The sequence below is a fragment of the Rhopalosiphum padi genome, chromosome 2 (assembly GCF_020882245.1).
Source record: "Rhopalosiphum padi isolate XX-2018 chromosome 2, ASM2088224v1, whole genome shotgun sequence".
NCBI lineage: Eukaryota > Metazoa > Arthropoda > Insecta > Hemiptera > Aphididae > Rhopalosiphum > Rhopalosiphum padi.
The window spans coordinates 38742332-38769507 of NC_083598.1; the positions used below are offsets into that span (position 1 = coordinate 38742332).

The following is a 27176-nucleotide window of genomic DNA, read 5'->3' on the forward strand; positions in this document are numbered from 1 at the left end:
GTAGGTCAAATAAAATTATACACAATATGAGTATGATAAACGACCGATTTAGACAATTATTATCCATAAATCCAAGAAAAAAAGTCTAAAATATTTAGTCAGTTTAAAATAATATGAACTTGACATAGATTTTCAATAAATTATTAGATACGTATTTCAGTATCTATAACTGTAATACGACTATGTAATATTATACTCGTAATTATGTTAACCACCAAGGTAAAACATCAGCTAATAACAAAAACTAGCAGATGCAATAATTTGTATTATTAAATATTTAAATGTTTATAAAATATGTTTCGGTATTGCTGCATCAGCGTGGATAGACAAAAAATAAACTCTTAGATAGACATTATTTCAAATATCTATCGGGAAAAAAAATGAGTTGTTTAAAATTAAATAGTAAAATCTAATAATCATAATAATGCATTTTGAGACTACAAAACCATTTAGAGTTACCGCTATAAAGCGTTATTATTTAAAAAAAATAAGCAACCAGAATATATTTATATAATATAATATATTTACAATTTTTAAGGGTTTAATAAAAGCAATTAAAACTGAAGAAGAACATAAATATGCTTTAATCAAATTTTTAAGAAATTGAACAGTAGTCATATTATTAACTATTTGAATTGTTTTACAATTGTAACATCTTTCCAAAAATATGTTTGCAGTTACACATCATAACTGAGAAAACGAACGTACGCACACGTTAAATAAAATCTAATAGTCATAGACTTACTTAAAATTGTTATGAGATTGAATTAAGAATACAGATTTAACATTCAAACTTCTCTCTTTGCAAAATCTACACTAGGTACCGCATGAACATAATATATTATATTGTAATATTGTATTATTGTTTTAGTCTAATCATACTTAGAAATAATTAACATCTAACATGTATCAATTTTTAATAACTAGGATAGAAAAATAAAAAACAACAGTCCTTAATCCTAGATTGGTGACTGGTATATAACCGGTCATCCATATTATATGCATTATAAAACTATAAATTTAATCAGAATATTTAATTAGGTATCTAAGAATATAGACTGATTCACAGTATTTTATTTAATATATTATTACTTTGAGTTTTTTTTGTACATGCACAATAGTGTAGTCACTAGTTATAAAAAGTAATAATAAAATATAGGAGGTATCGTTAAAAATGGTAAATAATTCAGATTTTTCACAAAGAAAAATAAAATTATTTTAATCATTACAAGAATTAATACAATATAGACTATTAAATAGTAATAACTACCTAATAACTAATAGCCGTCAAGTGTTGCCATATCAACAATAAATTAAAATAATATTTAGACAAATTTAAATATAACATGATTTCCTAAGAGATATTGTACGATTTGTGCAACCCACACACGTCTGTAAAAATATTTAACGTTTCGATCCACCTTGGGTTCAATAAAACTATTCATTAAATAGATTTAAAGTTCGGTTTCATGCAAGTGAAACCCGGCAATAGCGATATTATTATATAATTTGTTTATTATTTAAGTATTAAATAGTATAATATTTGTTATACAATTAAAACTTCGATAGTTCGATACTTTGATACATTTAGATATAGAATACGCTTAAAAACGTGTTTGATAGTAACCAGTCAATACGCACGTCGCACATAGGTCGTTCGAATCGATACAAATATTCTAAAAAAATTACTTACCTATTTATTATGTATTTGTTTTTCAAAAAAACCGTCTCTATATATAATATTATAGTATTCTTCCCAATTTTTTTTTTTCTATTAAAGAAAATATTTACAATTCATACATAAATATAAATATAAGTAAAACTATATATAGAAGAAATAACAGAATTATAAATTTGTAAGTTTGTGACATGCATGCACAGTTGTCTTGAGGAAAATGGGTATCCACTATCCAGTAACACCACTTAACCAGAAAAACCAGTAACCCAGAACTCAGACGTCTAAAATACTCAACGTATTATAGCTACCTAAATATCTAAGTATTTCGATAACGATTGCAAATCAAATAATTTAATTACATAAAAATGAAATATGTTATGTATTATATTCAAATACATTATTTTCATCTCTATGGTCTTTACACATATGTAATGTACATACGAGTTGACATACCTACTAAGCAAAACATTTATATTCATCAATATACAACTTGAAAAATGTAAACAACATCAACAAGGCATCAATATAGGCAAAATGTATGACATGATAATTGATAATATTACAGGTATGTACATGTAAATATGTATACACTAAGAAATTTTTTCCAAGGCGATAGTATACATTAACTTATGAGTTATGTTTAATTTACCTGAAATAAAATATAGGATAAATATAGTTTGAATACAATATATATCCTGGTTTTAAATGAGTTTTGTATAAGTATCTTTATTCAAAATACTTAAAAAGAAAATAAAACAATTTTTTTTAGAATTTGTATTTTATAAAACTTATCTATTTTTGATAGAAAACATTGTACGTGGTACATGATCTACATAACACAAAAATAGTGTTTTATAATTTTTCAAGCGTTTGACCAATAAATTTAATTTATTTTTTCTTTTCTTTTTTAATTTTTACAATCAATTATTAAAATATTATTTTAATTTTTGAAGATTATTATCAACTAAATAAAAAAAAAAAACAAATAAACATACAAAAATATTTATATACAAAGCGGATTATAATTTATTTGTTTTACTATTATTTTAAAGAGCCATATGTTGGATAAAATGTATTGATTCATATAACCAGGGGTGTTCCCATAGGGTATACTACATATACGCCGTATACTCTCAAGATTTTTTTTCAATATTATGGGTAACTGCGTATACCCATAAATCCATAATACATGCGTATTTGATGATATAGTATACTCTCAAAAAAATTCATGGGAACACCACTGCATATAACTATATTAACATATTTATAAAGTAAAAAATAAACTTAAAAGTTAGCTGGTTAATTTTCTATTTTAAAATATATATTGAATAAAATATTATACATGATTTTAAGACAGCAAAGTTCTCTGTGACAACACCAATATAGATTCTTGAAGATATGAAGTCATTCAATATATAAAATTTTTGTTAGTTGATTCTATGAATTAGTTTTATAGATATGATTTTTAAGAAGCTTAAACTTTTTGATAACATAGCTATAATACAAATATACTGTAAAAAAAATTGGGAAAATAAAATTGATTGGTCATTGCTTAAGATGTATTCAACTAAATTGTAAAGGTGGTAGCCATTTAAAATCTGTTAGAGAAAATCAAGTAATATTGTAGTATCTAGTATCTACAATAGGATAAAATATAGTAATTAATTAATTACTTTAAAATTATTATCTTTGATTTATATTAATTATTAACCCAGCTATTGAACTATTGATATGTATTTTATACTTTTAACATTTTTAAAAAGGAATCGATGACACTATGACAGATTACAATTCCGATAACCAAACAATCTTTTGTACGAAAAATTATCATAACCACACATGTCTTGGGAAACCCTTGACTTTATATAATCCTAGTCCAGGTCCTGTGTGTAATAGACACTTCGCATACTCTTCATAATATCATACATATTTTTTTTTGATCTAAGACTTAAGCTTAAGCATACCTACATAATTCATTATCGACATACCTTATTCGTGATGGTCTCTGAACAATAATCTGGTGGTGGAAATTCTCTTAATGGGTGCGTCATGGTTATTATGCTTCAACAAAGTGGTCTCACAAATATATCCATTGATCTTTCACGGTTCACACTGTAGGACTTTACTTATAACATTTAACAGGAGTGAGGAGATATTTAACAAATAAACAACACTAGAAGCTGGCATTGTTTAAAGTTGACGTTTCATCATCGTTTTTCATTAATCATAACTAACTTCTAATACTCAATGCTGTATTATTGATATTAGTCGCTGGCTACAATATTTGCACATAGTCTACATTATCTTACATTTCTTCATACCTGATAGCATTATCGGTGTTATCATATAAATATAAACAATAATATTTTATTTACATTTTTCATTGAATGATAATTTATTATCATAAACCATAATACCATTGAATATAATAATATAGTAAACTATATTCTATACTATATAATCCTAGATATAATCAATGATAATACAATAGTTTATTATACGACAGCGGACAGATAATATAATATTAATTATTATTATGTCTTATTGTCTTATTATGTGCTAATAGTAATGCAGTATTGCAGTATTGTTTATTTCATTAACTAATTATATGCCATATTTCCAAGTGAATCTATTAGTGAATTTATTATTTTAGTAATTTAAATTCAGTTTTTAAATAATTTTTAGCGGTTACAGTTATTTATAAATTAAACTTTGAAATTGATTTAATCTTAACATAAGAGTAGAGGTAATCAAACAGTAAAATGTGACTATATGAAATAAAAAATTGGTCCATTATACATGGACACATTGGTATCAATGGTATCCCCGTAAAACTGTCTCTAAATTATAACTTATATTAGATACCTATTCATAATTTAATAGTTAGTTTCAAGTATGGGGTTAATCTCAGTCCCCCGTGTGCTCTATTTAACTGTGATGGTAAAACTAGTAACTTCCATCATTACTTACATTCTATATCATGCAAAAAATAGAAATATAAAAAATCTAAAAATGTGTTTGCTGAAGATTTGACAAATAATTAGGCAATCAAAATAAATTTAAAATTAGTAATTGTCTCAATTTTTAAATATTACTCAAAACAAATTATTTTATTTAAACCGAAGCAAAGAATTGGAATTTAATTTTGTAATAAAAATAAATGTGTATTTGTCGTAAGGGTGACTAACCTGATGATATTTTATTAATATTTGCTCATGTATCATCGTTCATTCAAAATTGATGTCCATAGTCCATATTCCATATTTACAAATCAACTACCAGTATTAAATTACTATTTATAAATAATTGATTAGGTACATTTTAAGTATAATGCATATTATATTTTGTGATTTATGAGCGCAGAAGTCCACAGCCATCCTAACCTTTTTATAACTTATAAGTTTAAAAAAAGAAACTAGACAGTTATTATAAGTAATTAACAGTTTATTAACCATCGATAAATGTGATAAAATATATTAATATGTATAATAATCTCTCACAAGGCGTTTTATATAGGCAATCAATAACTTTCATTGTAATATAATTTATAATACAGCTCGGGCTGTCGGCTGTGAGGCTATAAACTATATTCATAATATATTCAGTAGGACCAGTAGGTTCTATGGTTCTATATAATTAAATATTAATGATTGTGATCAGTCATTTTCTAAGGAAGGTTGGCTAAGAAATAGGACTTGTTAGTGTTGCAGGCCTTCATTCATAAACCTCCCGGCCAATCCTCGGATAATAAAGATTTTCTATAAGTTCTTTGAAAAGATCCTTACACTTGAAAAGAGAGAAGAGAGGACAAATAGATAAGCAACCTTGTAGTTTTGTGGCGAGCTCCGACAACATTGACTCCCTAGACTCTAGTGCCTAGAGGCTAGAATGCAAAATCAAGAGCGCGGGTGTGGGCTTACCTTGTGAAAAAGTTGCACGTGAAATTTTGGGTGGTGGATGCTAGTAGGTCGGAAAAAAAAGTTAACAAAAAGTTTATTATATGTATAATATAAATATATATATATATATATTAAATATCGAAAAAAATATAACATATTATTTAAGGTCTATAAATAGTATATAAAGCAATATTATTGAAAAAATGATCATGTTCATAAAATGCTAACATAAATATCTGTTAAAAACATAAATTACTATTAAGAAACCATTATCTTTTGAATCAGATATTCAGATAAAATCATTTTTACTGCTTCAAAAAGGCAGATACAAAAAATATTACACATTATACGCATCGTATTCATCACTAATCACTGTAAGACAAAATACATTCATTGTTTCGCTCAAAATCTAAAATAATGGCAATTTTTTCAAACACTTTAATATTTAGTACTTTAAATTGCAAATTTTTACAATTTAAAAGTTAAAATGAGTAGGAAGTAAACTTATTTATTCCAAAATAAACATCAATGTAAAAGTCTTTGTAACTTTGTTTGAATAACTCTAGTTCTAGCATTAACAATAATAATAATAATTTATGTTGGTGGATAAAAACTTAAAACTATTAAAAGCTTATAAAGTATTGATTAGGAATTTATGTTTATTTGTTAAATTATTAATAATGATGAAGCCTTTAGTGGTATTAATGTAATTATCGAAATTTGCATTGATGTGTAATTAGTAATTACAGTAGAATACAATTACTATGAAATCATGTTATGCTGTTGAGAGCAAGATTTTACTTCATTAGGTATTTATATAAAATTAGATCGAATTGACTTATAATGAGATTTAAAAGTAAGAATATTATCTGGTGACTCGTTAAGGCTTTAAGTAGGTACTGAACATTATAGAATCACAGATATAAAATAAAAACTACCTACGTGTGATCTGTTAAGTGTTGACTGATTGAATGTGTGATGTAAACAATGCAGTAAAATGTCAATAGATGTAAATTAATGTGAATAAATTGATCAATTTACCAAATTTGTATAGCAACATCTGTTTTATAGGAAAATAATCAAAGCAATATAATACAAATGCAAAATTACAATTATAAATTAATACTATGAATATAATACACTATCACTTTGTATAAATTCATTATTCATTATTCCACTTAAATAATTCTATAGACCATGATCAAAAATAAACATTGAATATTTATTTCAAAAATCTAAAATAATAGCTATTATTAATTTTTAAATTACGCACAAATAGTATAGCCCATTTTCTACGTAAATACCTGACGCATTACTAGTGAGTAGTGGGCAGTGACACGTTTTTCAACATTGTGGCGCGGTTAGATTGGTATCCTTATCTCTAAACTTTATGGTTCTATGGTGGTAATGCGGTATTAAAAAGTTATCCCACGAGCAGCTGCAAGCATTCGAGTTCGAGAATGATGAATGACTAACCGTTTCTTGTTTGTACTTTGTAGTTTGTTGGTTGGATGTTGGATTATTATTAAGTGATATATTAAATATTTATTGAAAAACTATAATATTAATTTTTTCCGTTTACATTAATCTGTTGTGTCTTATAAACATGAATTATCAAGAAAATCAATTGTCAGACATGTTAGAAGTTTACATATGTACAAAATTGTCAGAACCGGAGATAAACACGAGGAGATACAGAAAAGGGATGACGATTAATGATCTGAAAAATAAATTGGAAATGATCACTGGACGATCGGCCAGTACTATGATATTATCAGCATACGATAAAGATAAGTTAATAGCCAAATTGGATGATGATGATTCACAATTGGGATCATATCCAGTGGAAAACGGTATGTTTTTATTGGTGGACGATCCAGCATTTGAAGCATCTGATCAGGATTCTGTTGATGGCTACAAAATGACCGACGAAGAATATAATGCTAAACAAGTATGTATTTCAGCTTATATTAATACTGGTAGACTGTGTAACTGTGTCTTATGTATAATTTAATTTAAACAACATTTTTTTAGGAAACATTGAAGAGCTTTTTAAAGAATAATAAGTTGGGTAAATACAATCCCGAATACCTAAAACAACAAGAACAAGAAAACTTGGAAAAAGAACAACAAGAAAATATTGAAAAAGAACAAATCGATAAAATGGAAATTGGACAGAGATGTTGTATTCGACTACCAAACAAACCTGCTCAACATGGCACAGTTATGTACAAAGGACGATTAGATGACAAAAGTGGCTATTGGGTTGGAGTCAAATATGATGAACCGTATGGCAAGCACAATGGAACTTTAAATGGAAAACAATATTTTGAAACACCTCCTAAGTATGGATCTTTTGTTACTCCTTCAGCGGTTGAAATTGGTGATTTTCCAGTGCTTGACGATGAACTTTAATAATTTTAAACATTCCTTATTTCTATATATTACTATTGTTGTCTTCATTATTAGCTAACATCGATAAATTAGTATTAATTTTGCAATGTTTTAATATATACTATATTTTTTACACTTTTTTTATTATATTAATACTATTTAACAACATTAGAGGTGATTTAGATTCATATTTTTTTTTAAAATCTTAATCACTTATTATAACTTTTTTAAGAAATGTCCATGAATATTTCTAGCATTGCTTGTGATAAATAAATAATATTTAAATTAATACTGTGATATTCATACTTATTGGTAATATAAACATTAGTTGATAAATATTTCATTAATTAATTTAAAAATTGGGTAGATGTTTAAACTAATTCCTAATTGCTCAGAAAATCATTGAAGATGATAATGCGTTGTCATTAATAACAAATATATTAATATATTAATAACAAAAACAAACTATATAATGTACATGAATTTATATATTTTCATAAGCCACCTTACTTTCAAGATATTTTTAGTTTAAGTGTCTTAATATTAAGGTTTTAAATATAAATTGAAAATTATTGACTTAGTATTTAAAACAAAAAGCTAAGACTGGCAATAGTATATATTTTATTTAAATCCTAGGAATACAAAAGGTATCACATTTTCAGAAATATTTATAGATTTAATTAAAATAAAATTTATTTGATTTGTATTTTAACTTGTATGTTACTAGTGTTACTACTCATTGTAGAAAATGGATTTAAAATAACATAGAAATTTATCGATAAATGTTTTTAAAATAATGAAAAGTTTGATACTTTTTTTGGCTAGATTTTATATTTAGTAGGGTGCTAAATATATTTTTGTCATCTCAGTAATTTCAAATATGAAATTTGTAAGTTGTAACTACTTTTACGTATTACTATCTTTTATATTTTTTACTTTGAGGTGACAGTTACACACAGGTATTAATTACGGACAAAAGCTAATTCTATATTTCAAAAAATGTATTCAACACATGCACTATTTCATAATATAAGACATAAAACATGGACGTTTTCAAGGAGAGATCCTGTTCTTTTAACATTATTAGGTTTTGGAGGTAAAGGGGATTACCATTTTTATATAGGTTTATTTTGAATATATTAATGTTTTTTATTTTTAATACAACTTTTATGTCCCTAATCCATATTATAAATTAAATCATAATTGTTTTTATTATTTAGAAAAAAAAGTGAATATGTGGTGTAATATGTATCAATCGTACTATTAGGATTTAGGATATATTATTATCTAAATCTGTGGGTTCCGTAGAATTCGTTTTTATCGTTTCTATTGGCGACAATGATTTTGATAACTCGTCGTTATCAAACATGCTGTATTATTTTTTGATAATTTGTAAATTACTAAACTCGATAGTCGATAATACTCGATATATAGTAATTTCAATGACCATTGCCCGGAATTACTGAGTTGGGAACTTGGGATATAACAGTTGATAGTTAAATAGTACGTATTTCGTTTCGAAGCCTGAAATAAACATGAGTTTCACGGTTTCCAAGTGTTTTTGCAACGTCGTAAGGACCTTGTCTCGCTCCAATTACACGAGTGCCATAAGCTTGAAAAATCTACACCCTAAGAGTTCGTTGAAAATTACCACACCATCACCTGAACAAGTTCGTATCTACTAGCATTAATTAAATATATAATCAATAAGTAATAACTAATAGTTAACATCCTATAATAGCAGTGAGACTTGCATGCTGAAACTCACTTAAGTATTTATATTATATTTGTGTGACCCATACAATTTCATTACTGAATGGTTTTATTTTCTTTGCCAGTTGTCAGTTGATGATAAAATTTTTACGGGATATATACCAGTAGAAGAACTGGATATCACATATAGCACTTCTAGTGGTCCAGGGGGTCAGAATGTTAACAAGGTCAATACCAAAGTTGATTTGAGATTCAAGGTGGAATCGGCTAAATGGCTCAATGAAGAAGTCCGACAGAAACTTATTGATATTGTAAGTTAGTGAAAACAAAATAGTGTGGTATTAACTGGGAAAAATATTCACTACAATTATGATACACATTAATTTTTATAATTTCTTTTTTTAGCACCAAAATAAACTTACTAAAGAGGGATATTTGGTAATTCGGTCAGAAAAGACACGGTCACAACAACTGAATCTTGCAGATGCCATGGAACGATTACGTTCTCTTGTATGGAAAGCTGCTGAACCTGAGCCAAAGCAATCTGAAGAAACCATTGAAAAAATAAGACGCAGGTACCAATATATTATTTACTTAAAATACATAAAATTGAATAGTTTGAATTTGAATTAATAATTATTTTAATATTAGGATTGAGAAAGCAAATCGCACAAGATTGATAGAAAAGAAAATGAAATCCTTGACCAAGAGCAATCGTCAAGCACCAACAGTGTTCTAAGTACATGTAGTATGATACGTTGCATAGCATGCATTATTGATTAATTCAGCAGGGGAACAAGATTATTATTCACTTTGTTGTAACATTTTATCTTATATTAATATTTAATACAAAATGTTATTTGTAAATAAAATTGAATTAGTTATTCATTCTATTTCAAAGGTTGCTTCTAGTATCTAATATAATCAATTTTAATAATTCAGTCATAAAAAAGTCACTACAATAAATCAAGTTCGAGTATACCTTATCATAGAGTATGAATGTATTACATTTGAATTCTATGTGATAAATCATTGAATATAATGAAAACCAATTCTACTGTTATTATCTTATAAGTTATAAGTCAATACTGACATACAGAAATGGGTTCATGGTTTTATTAACTTAAAATGTATGTTGTATTTTAAAATAATTCTGTTGTATGCTATAATTAATCATGATTTATGTTATAGCAATAAGTTTTATGTCTTTTCAAAATGCTGTACCCGTTTAATAACCACTCATTAGGAATTCCCTCATATTGCATTTTCAAACCTTAGCTTATAAAATTAAGAATTTTTCATTGTCCAATGAAAGTAGTATGAATTCTTAATTATTTGAGTTATAATACAATTCATATTTCCATTTATATTGTTTTATTACTTTTATTGTAATAAATAATAATTAAGTGTTATCACTGAAACTTTCAAAACATGTTCTTAAAAATCAAAAATGAACCATAAAAAATATGCAAATTCGGAAAAGTACTTATAACCATTTTAATGCAATAACACTTTATACATATTTTGTATTATTGATGTTTTATTTCTTCTCTGTTACATACGGTCCATATACTTTTTTCATAGTATTTTTGTCGTCCATTACAAATACAATATAATACAATAGATGAGGTATGGATAAAAGGAAAGTAATTCAAATGAAATATAATTTACACAGTTATTGTCTGGCTTCAGTCAACAAATACATCTTTATATTTATTTCAGCTAGTGCTAAAAATAATTACATAATACAGAATAAATTATTTTATCAACTAATACAACACAGTGGTTGATTTTACATGATTAAAGTGTAACCATTTGCACTTTTTGGACTATTAGTATACAATTTTTCAACCTAAATAAAAGAGGATGTTACAAGTTGAAAAATATTTTGCCTAACATAACTAATTAAAAATATAGTAAATTTACAAAATTTGGTTGAATACTAACTCAGTCTCGTCAAAATATTTTTTTTTTATATATATATCGAACCTCGGGGCTCCATCGCTTAATAAACAACATTCATAACTAAAAGAAATGTTTTATTTTTCTCTTACACTAACAGAAAAAGTATCCATATGCGTATGAGAAACATTAACACAGAAATACTTATTTTGCAACTATTACGGCAAGGTAATGCGCAACATAATAATAAATAAATAAAAATGTATGTACAATATAGGTACGTATAACGCATTCTAAAATCGGTCACTTGAAGTGAGCAGTATAGAAGATATTATATATATAAAAAAAAAAAAAACAATTTAAAAACAAAATAATTGAGTTTGATATTAACTTAAAGCAAACTAAAAGGATAATTGATTTTAAAACAATCTGCTTGTTCAGTTTTCATTCTTATATATCGTAAACAATAACAATATTGTACTACATTTTTTAAAGTAATATTGATCGAATAGTATTTTTGATCTTTAAAGCAATGAAAACCGGACAAACTTAACAAAAAAAAAATGAGAAAATTTGGTAAGAGAATTAATTGGTAAAAGGAAAAATAAACTTAATCATCATAAAATTAATAGTAAAAACTTATCTAAAAAACAAAAATTAATAAAAATAATAAAGATATAAATAATCGCACCAATAATTTTTTTTTTGGTCGAGATGAAAATAACTAATTTTTACACTAATTTAATTATATAATAATAATAATAAAAAAAAAATGACTGTTTATTAAATGATTTTAATTTTAAAATTTTAAATGCAATAATAGATAATTATTATTGAATATTTTGTGCGACTTAATGAATATTTTTTTCAATACTCAAATTTAAATAAAATTTGAATAAGAGATTAAATTTATATTGGTCAGATATAATAAATTGAAAACAAAATTATAATATTGTCAGGTTTTATAGAATGTTTGACCACAGGCAGAATAAGAAAAAGAAAATTAAGAAATTAAATAATAATTACACTCCAGGTATTATTTGCCTAAAAGCATAAGTCTTTATGTAAAAGCTACACAAATTGAAATGATCAACATGATGCAGTCTAAAAAGACTTATTTAAATAAGAAATAAAACAATACATACATATATATATACATATAAATTAAATTATATAGCACCTTAAAGCATCTTGAATACGTTATTTGCGTATTATAGGCATGAGCATAGCACGACTATTAAATAATTAATATACATAACATTTTAATGGTTACTATTTATGTAATAAATATACAAAAATAGTTTTGCTACTACTGGTTAAATCAGAAAAAAAAATTGTCTATCATTTGAAAAAAAAAAGTTAAGGATTTTTACCGTGAATTTTTTTAGAAATACCTAATATATTAATACTTTGGAATTTAGAATAAACTAAAGGGTTCATAAGGAAATCATACTTAATGATTAAAAAAAAAAAACCTATGCAATCGTGTTTGATTCTTAAATATGGTCAATTGAGTAGATTTTAAACCTGCAAATACATTTGATTGCCTTTGGTTTCTACTGTAACTTATTAAGAATAAAATTATACATTAACATTGCACCATTGTACCATTGTACATTTAAAGAGAACTAGGTTTAAATATATTTTATAGTAACCCTCCTTTGCGTGCAAAAAACATGGAACTGATGAGTGTCCCTCGTGAAGGCTGAGGATCATTTGTTGAAGAACCTACAGTACCCAAGTCCATACGAAGCCTGGGACCACCACCATCATTGCCACTATCCAATTGTTTTAGTCTTCGTTGCAATGCACCATTTTCAGGCTTAGGGGGAATACAGTCTACGATGTCGAATACAGGATGACCAGACATATCTGGTGGAACAGTTGGTATATAGTGTTTCATTGTCTCTACAAGTCGAATTCCAGCCAATGTCTATAACAATTTAAAATGTGAAAAAAAGTACAATTAGAGAAATAACAATATTATTTGTTTACCTTTTTGTCTGGCCTTACGAGTGATTTTGTTTTGCGAGCCTTGTGGTGTTCTGTTCCTCGTTCAGTGCCTGTCAATGTCTTTCTCAACAATTTTGCACCACTGTGCATTAAATATCCTAAAAGAAAAAAAAATTGTTTTAATAATAAACATTTAAAAAAATGTTAATGAGCTAATAAAACTTACCAGGTAGTCCAAATGGATGGGAGTATGGAGAATCTGATGGCGAAGGTGAACGAGAACGATCTGGAGATCCACCAGGTGATCCGTACGGACTGTTACAAGGTGTAGCTGTTGTAGAAAACATAGGTGTTGCTAGGGCAGAAGGAGTAATTGCCCTAATACCCCTTTCATTTAACATAGCTGCTAATCCACAATTAGTAGAAAATGTCGTAGTTGAATTTCTCCTAGATAACATAGGTGTAGTTTCTCTGGTAGGCACTCGACTATTGACACAGCTATTTACTGCAGTTGACATAGCACTACCTCGAACACTGAAAATTAAAATTAAATATTAATTTCTCAAAACAAAAACATTAAGTTATATTATATTACCTGGTTGTTAGACTTGTACCATCATCTGGATGCATGACCCTGGAATTGGTAATAGTAGTGATGTGGGTGGACATTTGAAACATTTTTCCAGGGTGTGTTCTAGGTTCATCTTCTTCAATTTCATCAAGTCTAAAAGTTTGAGGAAGCCCTGCTATGGGAGCAGTCGAATCACACTTTTTGATCACACCTTGAGGTTGTTCTTCAAGAATAGAGCTCAGAGATGGGACTGATTGAGCATTCCACTGTTGTAGCGTAAATGAGCCTTGCATCGGTTTAACCAACTGTATACCAAACATAAATTCATAAAAAAAAATTTAGGTATTAGAGAATATATATTAATATTATAAATCACCTGTAGTTTATTTGGTGTCTTCCAAGTTGACAAGCTTATGCTACCAGTAGACATAATCGAATCAGGGGTTCTTGTATCGGCAGAGTCATAAGGATCAGCAAACATGAAACCAGATCCTAACGCTGCACGTCGAGCTTTTATCGATGCTGGAGTTAGACGTTTCAAGGCATTGGCTAAATCTTCAGATCCGGGAGCACCAGGTATACCAGGTTGTTCACTATAACCAATCACATAAAAAAAATTAACTCCATGCCAATAATTTAAAAACAAAAATTATAATTTTACATAATAAATGAATCGGTGTCAGAGAAATCATCACAATCACTATGAGTAGGAGATTCCTCAGTAAGATCATTGTAAGCTGTTTGCCTGGATAAATTTCTAGTACTTGTTTCCATAGCTGATGTCAGCTTCATCATTCCAATAGACTTCTTATAACTACTCGCTCCAGACCTAAATATAGTGATAACATTAATGTGTATATTGTATATTTGTATGTGTAGTGTACCCATAACCAAAACAGTTCACTTACATTCGTCCTGTACATATTCCTGAGTCCAGACTGAGTTCAGAAAACAATGAGCTCTCCAAAGAACTATGACCATGACTGTGCAGCCCATTTGAGTTCAAATATGGTGGAAGAGACGTGAATAAAGGTCCAGCTCGAGCTAGTGGTATGTGTTTGTCTCTATACCCTTTGAGTTCGGTTTGACATTCATGAAGCATGGTAAGCGCTTCTTCGTATTGTTTTTTCACTTCAACAATTTCAGAAGCTAATTCATTTTGCGTATCTCTTGCCAACATTAACATGGCCATAAGTTCTTCATTCTCGTCGTTTTTCTGAAATATTATAAAGCTTTATATAAAGTCACGAAAATATATAACTAAAAATGAATTATATTCCTTTCTGGCTAATATACAATACTATAATACAAAACATAACAATTTTTAGTTTTAAGTGTTTTGAATAATAAAATTTATTTTTAAATACTTAATAAACATATATGAAGTTTTCAGTTATTTAAAAATTTCAGTACGAATTTCAACTCAAAAACCAGGGTTTGAAACATCATTAGACTACGAATATTAATAAGTAATTAGATTACATACGATTTTTAACGACGCTTCGATGCTGGACAATTTAGAGCGTAAAAACTCGCAATTGTTATGTAGTGTTACGTTTTCGTCCCTGTGTTTGTCCGCTTGTTCCATGATGACGGATAGGTCAGACCTCGTGACACTGAGTTGAGATGCAAAGTCAGACATTAGCTGTGCTTCTTTGGCTTCTACCTCGTCGGTTTCCATTGCAAGTCTATTGGCCTCACCACGCAAAGTACGGTTTTCGTCTTCGAGATTTTTGAGGCGCGTTTGCAAATAACCGACACTGACGCCGTAATACTTTTCGTTTTCAACCGCATCATCATCTAACGAACAAACAACAACAGAAATAACATCATTAACAATATTATAAAACGCAAATCTTTCGGCGTAGACTAAAGGTTTCTATTTTTTAATTAAAAATATTTAAACTGTCTCTAACGGTTGTCTTTTTAATTTAAAATTTCTCAAATATACTCACTCGCTTCGTAGCCGGTTTCGTCGGCATCGTTGCTAAGTATTTTGATGAGGTCGTTTTTTTTCTGTAGCTCGTACGAAGCCTGTGTGTAACGCTCGTTGACAGTCTTCAACTCTGTCTCAAGCAATCCCACCCTGGCTTCAAGCGTCTGGTTGCCGGTCAAAAGTTCTTTGCCAATGCGCGCAGTTAGCTCCAAATCTTTTTCTTTCTGTTAATTGAAGAAAACAAGGAAATTACGAAACGTTAAAAACACGATACAAAAATTGCAAAAATCAAAACAACTTATTTTAATACATATTAGTATTTTAAAAAACAATAAAAACAATCGTATAATAATGTACAATATATAAGTGTCTACTCACTTCTGCTAATAGTTGGGTTACTGCTTCGATATCATTATAGGTTTTTGTCATTTGGCTTACGCGGTTGCTGCATAGAACTGAAACATATATCACGATAACATATATGTAATATAAATTAATTTAACAACAAAGGACAATTAATCAAAATGTTTGTATAAACTGAAAAGATAGTTCGACGTCATCAATATGTTGATAAGCGCTAGCACTACCATGTTTATCCGTATGTGACGCAATTGATATTTTAAAAGGGGTGGTGTTCATATGGCGAATAGGGTGGTGGTCTAAGGGGAGGAGTAGATACGTTTATTGATCCGCACGCGCTGTCGCTTCAGCGGGCGTCTGTACACCCGGAGTCTGTTTGTTTATTTTTTGAAACTGCATTTTCGATCTGTACAAAGTAATGTTTATATTTTTATAACGAACAAATAAACTCGTTATGACAGTCAATTATTGTTTTTGAAAATTAAGTTTATTTTTTTTATTACAGGGAGTTTTGTACTTTTTATTAATCCATATTTTTGAGTTGAAGCAAAATATTTTTCTCAATATTTTGATGCAAAATAACGAATAATACAATATTTTCAAGAATTAAAGTTAAGATGAGCAATGTTGTGGAACCGATAATTTAAGGTGTATCCAACATATCTACTAAGCTTTATAAGTATAGATTATTTTTCTAACTCGTTAGACATTTTTCAAGTAAAAACTACTAAAAATTATAACGAGTATTTTGACATTAGGGTACCAGGTTAAGACCTAATGTTAAGAAGTCACACTGTAAAATCTGCAAAATCACTAAAGCAGATTAATTGGTCCATTATAACTGTCAATATTTACCAGAAAGCCAGAGCATTTAAAATAATTCTCTGCATTCTATGCATCCCAATTTTTGAAAAGATCACACTTTAAACACGTAAAAAGTTATATGATTATTAAACTTTTTATGTAGGCGCGTTCAAATTATACAATAAAAATTTCATCAAATATGATCATTATTAATGTAATTCATAAAAGCGATATAATTACTTTGTTTAATTAAATAACACAACAGAAAAATGAAAATAAACTATACATGAAATGTCATAACTACGAAATTAAATAATACTGTGTCAAAACAATAGAATAATTACGAGAGTTTGACATTCAAACTTTACCCATAAGATAATGAAAATATAAAATAATAATTCATAATTTTCAAGTTTATAATGCATGTGCATATAAACGCGTGTCGCGTTTTTGCCAAGGTTAGTTATTATTTATTAAGTACATAAAATATGATCAAATAATAAGTATAAAAATAAATACTATTAAATACTAATAAATAAAGTATTATCAGAAACCTTATAGAGTAAACTACTTATTACATATCATAAAATAAATGCAGTAAGAAATAAATAACAATATTCTAATCCAATATAATGTTTATAATAAAATTGTTTACTGTGTATGAAAAAGTGATTGAATTTGGGTTAAATGTAATTTCTTACCAGTCATAGTACCTATATGTTCTGAGAATTAGTATCAAATGTATTTGTATACTTACGTTTTTGATGAAATAATAATAGAAATTATTTTAGGTCATCGGATTTAAACAGTAACTACCTAATGATAATAAATAATAATGTATTCAATTATAATTTAAAATATCTATAAGTGAATACATCTATTAGTTGAATAAATTACGTAAATAATTACATTATAGACACTAATGATAGTGATGTTTAAAAGATGAATTTAATAATATTATTATTGCCATTATAACAAATATTAAATTAGACAATTCGTCGAGTACAAATTCAAACAGGCCGAAAATCCAAGGCTGTAAATATATAGGTACACGATATACACGAATGAACATTATGTGTATGCGTATTTCCTCATTTAAAACAATAGTTTGAAAATAATTGTACATTAATACAATATAGTATAATATAATAATATATACATTGTAAATAGCATAGAAAGCATGAGAAGTTGTTTATGAATACACTGGGCAAAAGAAATGTTATAGATCCATGTAAGGTGTTATACTATAATAAATAGTATAGTATAATAAATAATCAACAAAGGTCGTAAAATAAACAATTGAAACATATAACGTATTGTAGATGTACACATGTACCACATGAATTATCATTATAAGAAATAATAATAAAAGAAACTATATATATGCATCATACGTCTTGAAATCACACACATGAATGTGTTAATCCATAGTTAATATGATTATGACTGGTCACTAATACACGTAATTGAAGACTATTCATACATACGGACAACCGCTAAGATTTTAGAATGATTCACCGGAAAAAAGATTACGTAAATAATAAAAATCAGTTAAAATGTATGTTTAAAAAATAACTTTTATCAACGTAACACCAATACTTGAATAATATATATATTATATATAGAATATAGATACAGTATCGTATATGTTTACGAGTAGTAGTAGTTAAGACATGGAAAATTGGCAAATAGTTATAAAAATAAAAATTTCAACTTCTTTGGTTATTCGGTTATAATATGTGGTATATACATTAAAAACTAACCCAAATATGCAATGATGTAACACGAGAATCACAAATATGACGAGAGAAACATATGTGCAATATGTGTACAATATGTATACAATGTAGGCCACTTAATTTCCCATTTATCGACATTAAGTAAATACTTAATATGAAAAAACGGGAAAACACCCCTTTATATATGCTAAAGTAAATGTGCAGAAAAAAATGATAAGTACTAAAAACATTTTTAATAAACGAAATAAACCATGTATAGTATGATAATTACGTATTACATAATGCGAAACCAAATAATATACTTCGTTAAGTATTATTAAATTTAAATATGAAAGTTATTAAACGTGGAAAAGAAAATGAAGCTTTTATTACATTTAATACATAGTAATTATAAATCAGCACGAATTCCGTAGGTAATTAACTACATCCTACACTGGTTAGTCTATTTAGTTGTTACAGCCTACACTATTTCAGTGTACCTATATATAATATATATAATAATACAGGATGACATCTACCTATTTTTAACGTAAGACATTCATTAATTATTATATTTTTTTATTTTGAAAATTTATGATTTTATAATAACTTTAAATTATGTAGAAAAAATATATTCTTAAAAATGTTAGTAGTTTTTAAAATAATAAGTCTTTTGTTAAATGACTAGTACTTATTTAAAACCCACCACTAATCTATTTATGGTTTTTTTAAAATTTTTTTAATAAAATGTATTTATTATTAGACATCAAAAATAAGTATATACTATTATTTTTTTCTTACACTCATATTTTGTATAATACATTTATTTATTTATGCATAAATACGAAATCACGTTAAAATTAATTAGAGGCGAAAGTATGTTATATATACGTGGGTATAATTGATAACATTTAACCATCAATGCAGGTTTTACATATTTAAATTGTAGTAGATACGTAATTAAGGTTTTTTTTTTAACTCTAGTTAATTATTAACAAATACTTAATAATTATTATATAAAAACGTTTTATGAACTATGAAGACAATTATTTCAAAACTCAACTATAAATTTCTCTATAATTTTATGAATAATATATTAAATATAACCATATCTTCTTTCTAAGATAAAATTAAGCATTTTCTCTGTAGCTGTTAACGTAATAATATTTTATTTAAATGATTTAAGTTTACCTAAATATTATTTATATTGTTAATAAATTAAGGCAAAAATATAAATTTTGTACTTTTGTAGGTAAATATCAACTTAACAATTTTAACATTGAATTAGAAATAGTTAAAGATATATAAGATACTTTACACATAGTAATACTGTACAATTTGTCAGTCAATTGCCAAAAAACAGCCAAAATTAACATAAATATGTATGTATTGATTATTAAAAAGCGCAAGAAAGTATGTATAGATGCCTTGATGCCAAATTATACTTTAGTGTTTGAAACTCAACACGCACCGTGTCATACAAGTGTCACCCCACAATAATAAACGAGAAAAATTTCCAATTCTATACTATTTAGAAGGTATTCTTCAGAAATGCGTTGACAGTCTTGTCATGTTTTTGAATGTTATATATATGTTATCATCTAATATTAAATGTGTTGTATAATAAACAAAAAATTATTTGTAAATAATTTTCTTGAGTATGAATGCAGTGAATTATAATAATTTATAATTTATAATAATCGGTACTGTGTACCGATAACTAAGCTTAGAGGTAATAAAATGGTTATAGAATATACCTAGCTAGGAAATATATTAAAATATAGTAAATTAAAATCTAAAAATAACGAATACATATATTGTACTAGTTGATTCATAATTCATAAAGTTTACACTTTAATATAAATAAGTATACTTAAAAGATCATTTCTGATTAATAATAGGTATGCTTATGCACATTCTATCTTTTATATATAATATGTTAAATAATAATAATAGAAATATATTCATTCACTTATAAGTTATAAATTTATAATAAACAATCTTTTGTTTGTATTATTATTTTGTAGAAATGCTATAGTTACCACCTAAAATAATAACTATTCTACTATAATATATTTATATAGTTGAAAAAATGGTTAATTGTTTTGTTTACATAGGGAAAAGAACGAACTTCTTGTGTGAAAAACGCACCATAAGTAAATGATTTATTACTTTACATTGCCTTAGTAATGAAAAACAGAAACATAATAACAAATCGATACTTGTTAAGTATACATATACTACAATACAACATAATACTATTAAATGTGTTGGTTATTACTTATTACCTATAACTGGCTATAACAAATACATAGATATAGTTCAACGATTTCGTAAATCTAAAACATTTTTTTACCATTCTATGTATTTATATTAATTCAAAAGACAAATATTTATTAACTGTCGATGATAAGGTTTTTTTTAAGTATTTATATTTATTTCGTTTAGTGTTCAAAGAATGGTATGAGGTTTCTATATAATTACTAACTAGTAACCATACATAGTAAACCTACTCTATTCGAAAAGAATCTATTACAAGTTCTGTTATAAATACATGGAATCTAACTTATTATTATACAACACTAATAATGAAGAACAGTGTGCGATTTTTAATTATATCGACATCATCAACCCATAACAGTACCTAGTATTAAAAAAAAAAAAAATTAAAAACATAGGTTCAATAAAACAATGCATGTCGATAATTTGTAAAATTATATGCAATATTCGCATCATTAAACGTGTGGCTAAAAACGGTACATCTGTAACATCGGTTTTCGCGGTGATTGTCATAATACTACACATTACAGAAATACTAATACGTAAAGTAACTACCTACGATTAGGTCGATTGGCGTCGGAATTCAGATTAAATATAGATAGATATACCGTTGCATAATATATACCTAGTGAAATCGTTCAGGTACGACCGTTTAAGTTACAATAAGTGGTTTTGGCCGGTGAACTTTTTTTTTCTGAAACAAAAGAACCTCTTACGAATTTCCTGTAGTTGAAATGTGTATCAGCCGGTAATATACACTAACAAATCTTATATCATCATGTTTGTCGGGTACACATATAAGACAGCACTGCACCGGTATTGCTCCAGGCACAAAAAGTAAAAGCTCTAGAGATGTCGAAAGAGTTAAATCGTGCATAAACACGCGAAAGTGGTATTTGAATGCCAAAACATAAACGATTGTTTGAAAAAAAAATGATAGCATAATATCATTTGCACATGACATTATATTAACATTAATCGGGAGAATTTGACGATGATGATAATAATAATAATAATAAGTAATAACCCGCTATATAGAGAATGGCTCGGTGAAAAAAATTGTATCACAAATCACAATGAAAACGTGACATGACCGGTCAGTCCGGTGAAAGGCTTTTTTCTCGCGTGTTGCGTCTGTTGTGAGTATTTGATCGGAAATGCATTCTCACTAATGTTGACAGTATGGAATATTATTTTTATACACAAATAATCAAATGAAAATGTTGACTTCCGTTCATAGCAAAACCGAAATGATAAAATCATCACCAAATGATCATAACAAATAATGAAATGCGGCAAGATAAAACTCCCACGCACACATAGTTCAACGGTATTGGCCACTATTTTTAAATGTGTAAAAAAAAAATCATGGCTCCATACCAAACCATAAATATGATTTGTACTTTTTTAAGCGAATTTCAATAAACTAGAATAATAGACCAAAGTCGACCACCAGAATATATTAAAAAACGTGGGAAAAACTTTTTTTCGTTCTTATTAATACTTACTATAATAAATTTAGGATTGATTACACGAAACACTATAAAATAGAATAAACTTAAGACATGAACGATTTCGTGTTATTTATTTTTTTATAAAACTACACTATTGGCATATCTAAACGTTAACTACAACGTATATTACGTCTACTACGAATACTCTATAAATGGACCACATTACATATTAAGGTAAAAAAGAAAGAACTAAGAAGTTTTTCAAACAAAATTATTATGTTAGAAAAATGTTCTATTAAACAGAATTAATATATTCAATAATCTGAATAATTCAACTAACGAGAAAATTAGGAAATAATATGAAATATGAATACAGTATGTAAAATTATAGTAACAACTAAAATATGCTGCGTATTATGATTGGAGGTTCAAAAATAAAATTAAGATAAAAAATAGAATTGGTTTATTTAAGTGGCTGATATATACAAAAAAGTTAAACCAACTAGGTATTAGAAAAAATTATAAAACAGAAAATATTGCACAAAAAATATATAATTAACCTACATGTTTCGTTGAAAAGTATATATTTTCAGATTCTGATTCTATAGTTACTCTTCCATCTGATTTACTAATTTAAGTTTAATAACAAACCCAGATCAAAATTTGTAATTTAAAAACCTACTATTTTAAAAATTGAATTAGGATTATTTCGATATACTTTTCTTTTGCAAATAATAGTAGAAAAATATAAGTATAGGTACATAAATTATAATTATTTAAATCATTTTTATTAATTGATACTGGTAATATATTATTAATAATATTTTATTAATTACTCTAAGCACTAGTAATTATATAATAATCAAATAAAATATAAACAATGTAAAGGTGCCTATACATAATAGTCGTATCTAATCATAAATAGGGTTATCTGAAATAGGTATGTAATTTAATATTTTGAACATCACCTAATAATGGCCATTGTTGCCGCAGTTTTATTAAAAAAAAAAAAATTAATAACGTGTATGGGTAATTTGTTAAAATTTAATTTTTGATCCGTTTTAATACTACTTTAAGAAAATACGAGAATATTTAGAAACTATAATATTAATTTATGGAACTAAATTATTTGTACAGTACTGTGCAGTTCATTATCGTTGTTAACTTTGCATATATTATATATTTAAATATTTGCTTGTATATAGACCCAATAATTACTAATTTGAGATTCAACTTAAATATTTAATTAGAAAAATTGTATTAGCTTATAAATTGTATTATACCGTTTGAACTAATTTTTATAGAAAAAACACAAATAACAAATATAAAACAGCTATTAATAATATATATTATAAAGGTAATTGAAAAATAAATTATATAGTAATATAAAAAAAAATCCTAAACTATTCTTATTTCTTAGAAATAAGAGGCTGCAGATAAACTATTTTCGTTCAGCTGTTTTTCATGTGCAATGATATATCATTGAATTAAAATTTAACACATTTTTTACAGTGACCTAAGAGGTAAACTTGAACCTATACTATACAATAAAACTACTTTTCTGGTTGTAAAAACGTATGTCTCACATCATACAGAAATAAGGTGGTAAATTCCGTATAATACTGTGTAGTATGAATACAGATGTTTAAATACTACCATTGATTAAATATATTTAAATATATTAACCCAATAACTAAAATAATATACAGAAAATGGAAGTTTTTTCATTATTTTTTAATAATAAAAATTGCAAGGGTATGATCTATAAAAACATAATTATAAAAACCAACAGTAAAAAGTCTTATAGGAGAGGTTCAATGTAACGTTATTACTTATTACATTCTTCTATAATTTGATCGTAATGTAGGCTTCCACCGCAAATGCAGTTTTAAAATTGCACAGTTGACTAAACAGTAAACGCGCACGTACTTTATTAAGTTTATTATAATTTATAAAGTATATAATATGAACGAATAACTTGTCTATAATTAGCTATTATTATTAACATCAATATCAATTAGTATTTATTATTGATTTGACTAATTGATACTAGTATTTTGACCTCGTAACAAAAAGTAACAATAATGAATAAATGATTAAGATTTTAAAGTGATTACCTACATACTATTAATATTTTTTACTATGTATATGTATTTTAATTTATAAGAGCTTGATGAATTATCAGTTGCAATTGCATACAATAGTTTAAATACACAATAATATGTAATAAATAATACGCCCTTGATACCTACTGTTGAAGGAATTTTAAAACACGCTCAAATAATTTCTTGTAATCATCACAATAGAGGTCTATATTATAAATAATACATAAATAGATAAGAAAGAACACCGATTAATATAGTCAAATCGACAATAGAACCTAATATTATATAATAAATTATTGTTTTAAGTACAGGGGCATATGTACCTTCGACGAGCAACTGTTCGTCGTCGTCCCGGACAGAGTGCCGAGGCGGCTGTGGTGCATCGCGGCGACCAAAATGCAACCATCGGGCTAGCGGCCGGTCATCGTCATCGCTACTGCAGCAAAACTCGTCGTCGTACTCCAAACACTCGACAGAGTCACGTTCAATTTGGCCCTCCACGATAGACCGGTTTTGAGGATGACCAACGGGACCCGGACCGAAAACGCCACTGAGCGGCTGCAACGACGGCTAAAGACAGACTACGGCACACCATCACACGCGACAGATGACGACGTGAACAAGGACGCGGTCAACCTATACTATTATTATATTTTTAGAGTAATGACTCGGTTGAAGGACCACAAACACAATAAAATTATGATATTTTTGAAAAGCTCCAAATCGGAAAACGACGAAGAAACTTAGTCTGCTGATGACATATTATACAAAATACTAACGATGTAAAGATGATTCCATGGTTTTTTTAGAAGCTACCCAATAACTAATTAGCGAGTGGTGCTAGTGGTGATCGATAATTTTAACATTTTAATTATTCAAAGAAATAAATAACGAAAACATAAGAGTGATTAACTCTACATATTGGAATATATAACACAGATAGTACAATCTTAAATTTAAGATAGATTATAAGGTAAATTCATAATTTTATGAACAATTAATTCAATACGCTGAACTGCATATACTATGTAAAACAACATTATGTGAAATCGCTACAGATTTGGGTAAAAACCATGTCAAGTCACTGGGGTCGCCGCTTTAATTGAATGCTGCTGATGAAAGTGGAATTTTTAACAATTCGTGTAATATATGTAAGATTGGTTGTTATTTACAATTTTCAAACCCATACACGTAACCTATATATTTAGGCAATTCAATTAAATCGAGATGAAAATTTAAGAAAATTACATGCCAACAACTGATTAATTCACCTACACTTGCAAGCGAACACTATGGACGTTTAATTGCATTTACGGATTACTGCACTTAAGATACACTGTACATAAGAATATATAATACTATAGGAAACTATGACTCTGGGTCGCAACATTCGATATAATATTATTATTATAAAGCAAAATTATAACAAAAAATGAAAATAAGAACTCGAGCGTTTAATTTAATAAGCGTAAAATTGACGTTTGAAACGTCTCTATTATCGTGACCTTGGTAGTACGAAAAAAAGCGCCCTTGAAGGAAAAACAGGAAAACTTTTTTCAATCATCTTAATCCTTATCGATATATCACCACACAAGGTTTCGCACTATACACAAAAATATAGTATAACGTTATTGTATTATATTATTGTTAAGATGGTGATGGCGATGCCACAGCTCATATAGGACACATCAGCTGTCATAGATTTATAAACATGAAAAAAAAAACACAATAAACGTGGAAAGGTAATTCTTTTAACTATATAATATGGCATCGAAAAATAAATATTTGATAAAAAATATACATTGATTCAAACTGTTTAGATGAAAAACAATTATTTTTTCAGCTCACCTCAAGAAAAGTTTTAAACGATATTAGGACAAGGTTTTTAATGATCCGCATGATCGAAAAATTTGCAATGGAATATATTTATGACAGGTTCAAGACTTCAAGTACTACAATTTTTAGAACAAACAAAATATGATGGAAGAACTTATAAGCATATTTTTTTCTAGTAAAGATTAATATTTTTTAATAGGAATTTTTACACCTTGAATACTTACGTTAACATTATTATTATTTAAAAGAACAATAACTAGTATTTAAATTTTAAAAAGTAAGTCATTAAACATTTACAGTAATTATTTTTTATTGTCTGCAAAAAAATAAAAACCAAAGATTATTAACGGAGATTATAATGAGTGATAACTACTCATATAGGTCTAATGAACAAACTTATATTTATTATAATAATTAAAATCACTACTACGCTGTACGCTTGTCTTTAATATAAAGTTAGTTTTTAATTTTTATTTATTTTTAATATAAAATGGTGGATTACGTGATAAATAATATAGATTCGATAAACATTTTTATAAATTTTATGTTCATGAATAAGAAAAAACCAACAAT

The 27176-nt window shown here is 27.0% G+C and overlaps 4 protein-coding genes across 11 annotated transcripts in view; 2 read left to right on the plus strand and 2 right to left on the minus strand.

Annotated features, from left to right (window-relative positions):
* LOC132920731 (inositol-trisphosphate 3-kinase homolog) overlaps positions 1-3968 on the minus strand; it is a 75276-nt gene extending 71308 nt beyond the window's left edge. The window contains exon 1 of one of the 2 annotated variants that reach the window (XM_060983368.1): positions 3667-3968. Coding sequence is in view for 1 of the 2 variants with exons in the window: in XM_060983370.1 (XP_060839353.1) it covers positions 3667-3729 (63 nt within the window). In the remaining variant the exon portion in view is untranslated. The remainder of the gene's footprint in view (positions 1-3666) is intronic. The other variant, XM_060983370.1, reaches the window with a different exon arrangement.
* A 3032-nt stretch (positions 3969-7000) lies between these two features.
* On the plus strand, positions 7001-8260 carry LOC132922413 (tubulin-folding cofactor B). Its single transcript, XM_060985918.1, has 2 exons — positions 7001-7528; positions 7612-8260. The coding sequence occupies exons 1-2, from the start codon at positions 7184-7186 to the stop codon at positions 7990-7992; spliced, it is 726 nt and encodes a 241-aa protein (XP_060841901.1). The 5' UTR covers positions 7001-7183; the 3' UTR covers positions 7993-8260.
* Positions 8261-9367: 1107 nt separating this feature from the next.
* On the plus strand, positions 9368-10577 carry LOC132919159 (large ribosomal subunit protein mL62). Its single transcript, XM_060980513.1, has 4 exons — positions 9368-9641; positions 9810-9995; positions 10090-10259; positions 10336-10577. Exons 1-4 carry the CDS (start codon positions 9507-9509, stop codon positions 10421-10423), a joined length of 579 nt encoding a protein of 192 aa, XP_060836496.1. The 5' UTR covers positions 9368-9506; the 3' UTR covers positions 10424-10577.
* Positions 10578-11371: 794 nt separating this feature from the next.
* LOC132919158 (trafficking kinesin-binding protein milt) overlaps positions 11372-27176 on the minus strand; it is a 29822-nt gene continuing 14017 nt past the window's right edge. For 5 of the 7 annotated variants that reach the window (XM_060980508.1, XM_060980512.1, XM_060980505.1 and 2 more), the window contains 10 exons: positions 16425-16501; positions 16066-16270; positions 15597-15910; positions 15019-15326; positions 14772-14939; positions 14487-14703; positions 14135-14415; positions 13766-14073; positions 13582-13697; positions 11372-13519 (listed from right to left, as the gene is read on the minus strand). In XM_060980508.1, the coding sequence (XP_060836491.1) occupies positions 13232-13519; positions 13582-13697; positions 13766-14073; positions 14135-14415; positions 14487-14703; positions 14772-14939; positions 15019-15326; positions 15597-15910; positions 16066-16270; positions 16425-16501 (2282 nt within the window). In that variant the 3' untranslated portion in view covers positions 11372-13231. Of the gene's footprint in view, positions 13520-13581; positions 13698-13765; positions 14074-14134; positions 14416-14486; positions 14704-14771; positions 14940-15018; positions 15327-15596; positions 15911-16065; positions 16271-16424; positions 16502-25090; positions 25409-27176 lie in introns of all 7 variants that reach the window. The other 2 variants (XM_060980510.1, XM_060980511.1) reach the window with 2 other exon arrangements.